The sequence below is a fragment of the Orbicella franksi genome, chromosome 5 (genome assembly GCF_964199315.1).
Source record: "Orbicella franksi chromosome 5, jaOrbFran1.1, whole genome shotgun sequence".
Lineage (NCBI taxonomy): Eukaryota > Metazoa > Cnidaria > Anthozoa > Scleractinia > Merulinidae > Orbicella > Orbicella franksi.
Window position 1 is genome coordinate 8,627,401 of NC_138149.1, and position 9,762 is coordinate 8,637,162.

At 39.5% G+C, this 9,762-nt stretch overlaps 1 protein-coding gene across 1 annotated transcript in view; it reads right to left on the reverse strand.

The window, feature by feature from the left end:
* Nucleotides 1-7,986, reverse strand: part of LOC145488590 (uncharacterized) — a 21,997-nt gene extending 14,011 nt beyond the window's left edge. The window contains exons 1-6 of the mRNA XM_081467479.1: nucleotides 7,618-7,986; nucleotides 3,574-3,836; nucleotides 1,931-2,204; nucleotides 1,333-1,619; nucleotides 720-872; nucleotides 348-391 (exon numbers count right to left, since the gene is read on the reverse strand). Coding sequence (XP_081323605.1) covers nucleotides 348-391; nucleotides 720-872; nucleotides 1,333-1,619; nucleotides 1,931-2,204; nucleotides 3,574-3,836; nucleotides 7,618-7,914 — 1,318 coding nt within the window. The 5' untranslated portion in view covers nucleotides 7,915-7,986. The remainder of the gene's footprint in view (nucleotides 1-347; nucleotides 392-719; nucleotides 873-1,332; nucleotides 1,620-1,930; nucleotides 2,205-3,573; nucleotides 3,837-7,617) is intronic.
* Between the last annotated feature and the right edge of the window lie 1,776 nt (nucleotides 7,987-9,762).

Here is a 9,762-nt window from a genome sequence, read left to right on the forward strand (position 1 = left end):
TGAATGATGGCGCGAGCAGAAAGAATTTACTTTTCCATAGAGAAATAAACCACTGATTTCTTTATGTCCCCCCCCCCCCCCCCAGTGTTTCCTAAACGATATAGAAAACATGCTTTCCTAGTTTCTCTGTACTTGAGGAAACGCTTTTGAAAGTTGGGGATAGTTCTCGCTCTCCCAAATTTCCACTCGTGTTTCAAACACTGCATGTGGATAAAAACATCAAAAACGTTTTCTACTTCTCGTTACTACTTTTTCTTCTGTCATCTAAATCGCATTTTACGAGGTTAAACTTTACGATGCGGATCGATAGCAAAATAATTGTACATTTTCTTTTAGTTAGTACTCACTTTGACCTACGAGGATCGTGACGCATCGCTGTTCAGTTCCAAATCTGTGGCCAAGTAAACAGAACATTACACATTAAATGTTAACGAATCATGTGATGGTCAGTTTCACCCTTTGTCTCTTTTTTCCGTCTCGGCATAGTCGTACCTCGCACAGGAAGCTTCGATTTCCAGAGTTATTGCCCTTCGGGAAACGACCAGTTTTCGCGGATAGGATTTCAAGTACAGACGTATATAGAGAACAATGATTCGAATCAACAACAGACCGATTTCGCGCTGTAAATATACGGTGAATTAAACAGCAAATACGATCAAAAAGTATTCTTGTGCTTCCCGCGCGTTAAGTTGATGAGACTTACTCGTAACCAGTTTTACCCCGCCGAGTCCACCGCTTTAAAGCAGAACACCTGTTGTCCTATTTGTTGCTGGTTTGGGTACCACGTGACGTTTCTTTGGTAGAACCCTCCACGGCTGCTTAAAGTAGTTAGTTGCATTCCCACTGGAGAAGATGTGACTATCTCGGCAATCCTAAGAAAAGTTGTTATTTTAATCAATGATAAGACAATAAAAGAGAGAAAACAATACATAATTAGTTTCTGCGTCTTAACAATAAGTATTTACAAAGAAAAAAAAAACTCTTAATTCAGAATTTTTACAGACGAAACGGGACAGGCATTTTTTCCACAAAAATGGTTAAAAGAGAAGAGAAGAGTACAGTTCTCTCCTAAATGGACCTTTTTCGATAAAATTTGTATGAATTCTTTTTGTCTTAAGCTGTGTGACATTTTAGGGTCCACAGTTGATTGAATTGGATTATTGACGTCAACTTTATTGTGTTGGAGATACCTGAAAATAATTCAGCACAAACTATAAACAATTTCTAATAATTAATATTCTTGAGGCAAGGGGATCTGTTTTCTTCCCCCATTCCCGTGACGGGACATGTTTGGCTACAACCTAATAACTTGCCCAGATCTCAGTAACTTACTGCTTTGAGACGTCTGAAGCAGACGCCTGAATGACTGCTGTATACACCGAGCCAACCTGCACTTCGGAACATTCGCCATCTTGAGGAGTGCTTCCAGCAAATACGGGAGTATCATTACAAGAACCAGAATGAGCAGTGACTATGACAAGAAACTGTAACCCCACAGCGCTGAATGGTTTGACGTTACTAAAGTCTGTAGTTCCTGCCGGGAAATCTTCTAAAGTCAGGGCTACAGCGTAAGTGCCAACTGTCCTTTTCTGACCTTTGTACTTTATTACACAGGATTTCTGCAATGTTATTCAGAAGGTTGTCTCTTTACACTGGTCTAGCTAATCATTAATAGAATTCTACTCGTATACTGATACAAATGCTATCGTAGTCTATCGGCCATTCCAAATAAATTCGCGGATTTCTAGTATATTTACAACAAGCCAAGTGGTTAAAACAGGTTTATTTAAATCAAAACTTAGGATTGACTGAAGATGATCACAGCAACATTCTTGCTCCTCCAAGTGGCCAATTAGCCCAATGCGTATTACATATTTTAACGTGGTCGGAAATAAAATGCTTGCTGAAACCCAACCGTAAACTCATTTACCTCGTCAAGTACCCCGTAAGGAAAGCTGTCATTGTTAATTCTAGACTCTGAGTAAGTTGAATGACGACACCTGACGACATCACCATCCGGGTCTTCAACAGGGATTCTTAGAGACTGGGGACAACCCTCTCTAAATCGGACAATTGCAGCGCTCCTTGATATTGGAGATGAGTTGATTCTGCCATTATCGGATCGTCTGGCAAGGTTGACGCTTGCAGACACCAGCCAATTACTACCACCACGGGACAATGAAATCCAACAGCAGTCAGCAAAGCTAATTACCGTAAACAAGGTAAATATTTCACATTAAAATTAAAACAACAACAACTACAACAACAAATCAAAGACAAGTTACATATGGAACTTAAAGGATGGCGTTCTACTACCAACGAAAACAATTTAAATATTCAGAGTTTAAAATATAAAGCTTATTCTTCTAAAGAGCTACGAAGCAGGTGTTTTAAGCGAGACATGTCTTGTGACAAGACCTGAAAGCAATGCAAAGATAAACTTGTTAACTTGACCGAAAAACATACAAGAACATGAAGAACAAGCTGTGCTGCGATCTTTAAAGTGGAGCAATAACCTTTAAACATTATCCGACACTTCAGGGAGCAAAGCTATAGAGAAAATAATAATAATAATGACAATAATAATAACAATAATAATAATAATAATAATAATAATAATAATAAAATAAAGAGCGGCGAAGGTAACGAGGTACGGTTTCCACAGCATTGTTGTAACACTTCTCCGAGGTTTTGTGCAAAAAGATGAATTTCCCGCGTAAAGTGGAAGTTGTCTATTGTCTATCTCAGTTATTTATTTCTGTATAAACAGCTTCTCCCTTTTTGGAAGTTTAAAGGTTACTAAAATATGGTTAGCAATAACCGCAGTAACCCTCTCTCGTGAAAAGTCAGCATAAATAACAGAAAAACTGTCTTTTGCTTCAAAGAAAAATCTATCGATCCATTTGTTTATTTCATTAAAGTGCTATTAACTCCAAAAATTGTTTTTCGGTAATATAAGTTTCCTTCTTTTCCTGATCACCGCTGCGAAAAAATATCGTTGTAGCTATTTTCGTTATTTTGGTATGAATTTTCAAAGTTTGTAAAATTGTCCTTTTTCATGTTCACGACCGAGGAATAGCGGAGAATGGGAAGAGTTGGCTCCTAGCGTCATTTCGGGAAAAACAATGCTTTGCCTCTGAGAAGAATATAATACATGCGAAGATGCGATAGTGCAAGTTTAAATCTTTGCAGAATGCAAGGTGAACCTCATCGCAGTTAGACTCTGAATGCTAGATTATACAGTTCTTTCACCGAAAAATCTTGCCCAAATATGTTATTTATAAATAATTATTATTTTGTCAACGCTCGAAGCTCAGTCAAAAGTCTCTTGAGTGCTTTAGCCGGGTTCCCGAAGTGACGTCACCAGTAACTCGACCCAGATTCCACTTTGCGCGGGCGTGAACATAGAAATTACAAATTCAAACGCCTGTAGAAACGCAGGGATTTTTGTCAATCGAGGTAATTTCCTCGCTGAAGTAGTTGGTGAAACTAATGGATTTCACTAAAAAAAAAATGAGGGTTAGTGATACTTTAAAAGATTTCCGTAAATCGTCTCTACACAAAAGAACATACCTTACAGACCATTCCTTACTGGTAGAAGGAAACGTATAAGTGAATGTATTTCCACCCATGGTCCAATCTTCGCTTGTACTATAGTCGGTACAAAAGAAGTCTGCGTTACCAACTGTTATCTCAGACGAATTGCATGGTGGATTGGAAGCGCTTATGCACTGTGCCTTCCATGAACCCACCCTAATAAGTTTACCCTGGCTTATTGTATTCTGGTCACAGTTTTGGGATGATCTTCGAAAAGCCAGACGGAAGTTAAAACGTATCTGTGGAGAAAACAATAGACGATATAAGAGAAATACTTTTAACGCACAAAAATGTAAATCATTTCCTATCTGTCTGCCCATGCTCCGGCTTACCCAATCACAGAGTAGGAGGTCGTTTTCACCCGACTGAAAAAAGTTTATGTTAGCAATAGGTCCTTTACAGCTAGGCCACCACGTGATCTACTTTTCATAAAATTATGGGCTAAAATGATGCCAAAAAAGGACAAAGAATCTGTGTGTTGGCAATTTTGTTACTTTCGATACGTTCTTTCCATTTCTGGCATTCTTTAAGTTTTAGCCTATAATATGCTTTTTTTAAGCAAAAAAATTGCTACCTAGCCCCAGCTGCATAGTTACTTTAATTACTTCAAAGTGAAGAATGATCATCGCAGTTAATTTTCCAATTTAAGCAACTGGAAAGAAGAAGCCTGAAAAAAATCAGGGCTTCAACGGGATTCGAACCCGTGACCTCCGCGATACCGGTGCGATGCTCTACCAACTGAGCTATGAAGCCACACATTGGGAGCGAGGTCAATTGAGTTCATGTCTTCCCGTGAGGAGTGAAATGATGTAAAGTTTATATGAAATATTTCATATATGAACTGCGGTTATAGATGAAAGTGAAGAATGATCATCGCAGTTATTGGAAAATTAACTGTGATGATCATTCTTCACTTTCATCTATAACCGCAGTTCATATATGAAATATTTCATATAAACTTTACATTAATTACTTCAAGTTCATAACTTAACGGATTGGAAAGTCTGTGGCATGTCTACGCTGTCATTAATTTCATTTGATCCAGTGTGATCAACAGGAGATGAAATAAATAAGAGACGGCAACATCACTGATATTTGCGTTCTCCGCCACGTGCGAGAGACCAAAGCTACAGGGATAGCAAGCGTTCTTGAGCTTTCCTGGGGGTAGGCAAATGCCCGGTCCCCGGCAATAACAGAATTTCAAATGCTCTACCCTCGGGATTTAGACGTGACCAAATGTCCTGCTATGTCCGACCTATAACAGATACGAGATGGGGTTATTACCTTCTTGGGCAATTTGTCCATCAAAGTCAAGGGAACGTCTTTCTGCGTTGATATGCGGGCGTTCCCCGCACAATTGCGGCTTCGGCTGATATCACTTACCTCGACCTTGATTATTCCGGATATCACAAAAACCTCATCCAATAATTTTTTTTATTAGTTGTCGTCGTCAGTGTATTGTGTTGTCCTGTTGTGTTTCAGCGAATGCCCAGTAAAAGTGCGCATATACTTTGAAATATGAAATTCGACTACAGAATGAATTAATAAGGCATGTAGTAAAACTTTTTACACATTTCTTCTCGCTTATTGTCGTCCTTGCAATTATTGTGAAGCTTTATTTTGAGAAACCAGTAATTTTGCACGCCGACCAAAAGTGACAGGTAATACAGCGCTTAAACTGCCTATGCATGGAAATGCAAATCACTCAGATCTTATCTTGTCACTCAATCAGGTTTACTCGCCTATGGATTAATCGTGAATGACACCGTTGTCAAAAGTCACAGTTTCAATTTCACGTCATTAGTAAAAGCCCTGGAGCTATAAGTCTAGCGGTCAAGCGTCTGAGAAGGCTTGTCAGTGTGAGTAGCGTCTTTTGTCTGTGATGAGGAAAAAATATATTGTTATTAAAAAAAAAAAAAAAGGAAAAAAACCTTCCTACGGTAAAATGAACTCACGCAAGCCATATCCCGGTAAGTGATTCAAGCCGTCCAGTTTATTATTTTTTTTTTTTTCTGCCACGAAGCTTCATGCACAAATCACACAAAGCATTTTATTGCCTAATGAGCTCCCCCTCCCTGCAGATTCAATGTTGACTCTCATAATTTTCTAAATACCGAGCAAGCCCTTTTAAAGAGGCAATAACCATGACGACTGAAATGAAAGAAGATAGCTTGGACTGAAGATCATGAATTAAACCAGAAACCCCATCGACACGGAGTGCGTTTCCGTATGTAACTATGAACCACCAGATCTTAATGCATGAGCTATTCGGGAGTTCTGAACTCTTTATAACTTCAGTAAAGTCATCAATAAATTTACCACTGCAGAGTTTGTAATGGGCTAGACTGATCGGCAACAAGCTTTCACATACTTAGGCTTGTTGCAATATTTATTAGAATGAGTTGTATGGCATTTGCATATTGCAGACAGCATTTAAGCCTAAAAAGCGCTCGGGATAGCTTGAATATCATTCAGGTTAGCCAGAATAGCGCTCAGGTTAGGCTTTTTTAATAGCTTTCGGTAATATAATGGAAATGGGAATATGATATTAGTTAAATATGTCTGCAGTCTGCATGCGGTCTTTTGTGTGCAGTCCTGCAAATGTCGAATACGGATTAGAATATAACTAACTGAATTTGTTTAATTAAAGTTTTACTATAACGAACATGATGTTGCTCTTTATTTACTCAAAGGAGGCGCGGTGGCCTCATATTTGTGCGCTCGAATACGGATCTAGCTTCCCGGTTCGATCCTTGGCCGGGGACATTGTGTTGTGTTCTTGGGCAAGATACCTAATTCTCACTGTGTCTTTGAAATGCGTATCGGTGAATTTAGTCTAGGGTAACCCTGAGAGGCACTCTCTTCTCATCCTGGCTATGGTAGAAATACTTCTAATCACTTCATGATACAAAACCCGGAGATAAGCGCCGGCCTGATGGGCAACTTGGCTCACATGCAGACTTTAAATCGACTGTAGAAGTTTTAGATCTTTGATCTAAACCTCAGCTCCATGTTAAAATTCATGTTAACAGTTTTCAATGCGCTTTGCAACAACAAGCTACTTCTCAGGCCTAGGCATGCCTCTTAAACTAAAAGGAGCAAACATGTTAACACTGAAAGCACCAATCAAACATCGACTATCGTCGAAATAATTGGAATATAAAATTAAAGCATGGAACATTCTCAGCTCCTTACTAGTGACAATTAGATTGGACTACGAGCACGAGATTGAGTACGAGCACGATTTTCGAATTTCAAACCAGTGACGTTTCCACAGCTCTCGCTGTTCATGGTGGTGTTAGGTAGAGCGGTACATTGTAGCTCATGGGATGAGATGGGTAATTGATCATGTGGAGTGTGAAAACTAGAATTGAAACGTCGTTCTCGTACTCGATTTCGTACTCGAACTCAAATCTAAAGTCCGTTACTGATTCATTGGTGTGCAGCCTCGCAGATTCTTGCAAATGTAGCACTTTAAAAAAAAATTCTGTTCAAAAAATTCTAACTCCGCAAATGAGCACTTGGGAAATAAGGGAAAATGTCGTAGATGATTTCGCAAGTGATTGAAATAAAAGATTCAAACGTATAATTCATATTGTCTCTTCAAAGACAAGGTGGCAGCATGTAACAACGAGGCTGCTTGAACAATGATCTTCAGTCACAAAATATGAACAGTTCAAAAGATGCTGAAAAATACAAAAGTGGTGCCGAAGACAATTATTGATTTACGAATGATGAAAGTAAAAAGTACGATAAAAAAAAAAAAAAAAAAAAAAAAATGAACTCGAAAATGGTCTTGACAATGCTTGCGAAAGAACAGCGCTCAATTTCCTGTGGATACATGTTAAGATCCACTCATACATGGACAGTTTGTGAAGGGCCTGTATGATAGCAGTTGAAAACTCAAATAAATACATCAAGTCATAATTGCGCAATAAACACTTGAACAAACTCAGCTTGCATGGTAGAAAACCCCTCCTACTACAACAATACTGAGCGTGCTGAATGATTTGCTCTTACCGTGTTACTGTTAGAATCTGTAGGAGCCCACATGATACTGGCATGCCGAAAGTGAGATCCTTCCGCTGGCGGTAACCACTGGATAATCAGAAGAGTAAGAAGGTAAGCCGTTATCCTGCAATCCATCCTTTCGTCGAAGTGTAGTTGTTCTGGAGGGTTCCAGGAATGTATTACGATATGTCGCGCGTCGACGATTTTGTGATTGGCAGCGTGCCTTAGTTGGTAGTCAAAAGAAAGCAATTTCATCAGTCGTTGCTTCGCACTGATAGCATTTATCTTCACCGACCCGCGGAACATGGTGTCAGAATTGGTATTGACAGCGGATCCTTCAACAGCGTCGGGCACAGTTTCTAAAAATAGATGACATCACCAGAGACCCCCAAATGACTCGTACACGAATTATAGTCCGGTAGAAGTTTTTGTATGAGCGCGTTGTTTTTTATTAACTTAAACAATGTCTTCTGGACCACAAAATCAGGCAAAAAAGAAAAGATTGTTGCTCGAGATCTAGCGGTTGTTTTTTATTAACTTAAACAATGTTAGAAAGCAAACACTGCTGCTGTGGGAAATGTAAAACGGACTCAAGGAGTCCAGGAAAGAGCCTAAATATCACAAATTGCACGAAGATCTTACAAAGCCGTAGTGATAGTCTGACAGATTCCAAAACCTTCAGGAATTGGAAGACTGGAAGTCAAGAACTTAAAGCGCGGTGGTTGCGTCTAGCCGATCAGAATACTTAACATAGAAACGCATTACGAAGGAACGTATCTGCTATTTATCAAGGTCTTGAACAAAAGACTTGTTGCCAGAAACATCCAAAGTTGATAACCCGAGCCGTCCACTCAAACGAATGCGACAGACCATGCAAGAGGATATCATTTTCATAATAAGGATCCCTGAGACAATTCCAAGCGCATGGCAGAAATAATGTAGTATGTAATTTAATAGAGCCATTTATCCGACCACATAAACAAATCTGTGACTGTGACAAGATCGTACCTGCATATTTTTCATAGATATATTTGCCGTGATACGTGTACGTGTAATAGGCCTACTCTGCGACCTAAAGTCGCGTTAAGTTGCCTTAAGTCGCCTTAAGTCGCCTTAAGTCGCCTTAAGTCGCCTTAAGTCGCCTTAAGTCGCCTTAAGTCGCCCTAAGTCGCCTAAAGTCGCCTTAAGTTGCTATCGGTTACGCAATGTTAAAAAGGTTTCAACACACTCAAATTGCCCCAGTAGAACGGGTTATTAGACTTATAACTGTCATGTTAGGGTAAACTCCACTCTACTCTACGGAGGAGGAGGCACGATGGCCCAATGGTTGGAGCAATGGACCCCTATTGGGGATCATTGCATTGTGTTCGTACTCTCATAGTGCCTCTCCTCACCCAGATGTATAAATGGGTACTGGTTACGGAACAGGGGGCAGGGTGTAGCAAAGGTAACCTCAATAGGCGTGTTTTTAATTTTCTTTTTTTAACACTCGTTCCCAATGCATTGGAGCCATCTAAAACTTCCCTTAAAGGGTCCTAGTCAGCCACACCGTTGTTTTTGTTTACATACAAGAGTTTGGCTTTTGTGTTTTATTCGGAGTATGTCAAAGCAAAGAAAATCACTGTGAAACTACTAAAGATAAAGGGACATACTTTCAGGAACACAACTTAATTGAGCAAGCCAAGCGAAGCCTTGACTTGTTGCTATGTGACGTCACACTGGCAGTGATGAGTCGGTCACCGACAGATATTCTAAAACAATATTTGGTGACAGGCTTGTTGCTGTATGATTTAAGAGTGAATGCCTATAAAAATGGACCTAAATCGCCTATCAATGGCACAAGTCGAAAAATTAACTTCGCTTGTATTTTGTCCATAGATAGGTCCTAGTAAGAATAGAAACGGAACATAGTTAGTTTCTGCTAATACAGCTTTCTTTGGTAGAAATACGCCAAAAACGATTTCGACCCGATTGGGCTCAAAATCTACTTCCGGTTTTGCTGAATTTTTCGAATATTTGATTGCTTCGCGCTCCGCAGGACAGCTACTTGAGAATCTTTCAATGGATTTTATATTCAGTTCAGGTCTTCGTGGTATGACTGAGCGAAAAATAAAATAAATCAAAGTTAGTTTTGAGCCCGAAAAGAGATCAAAC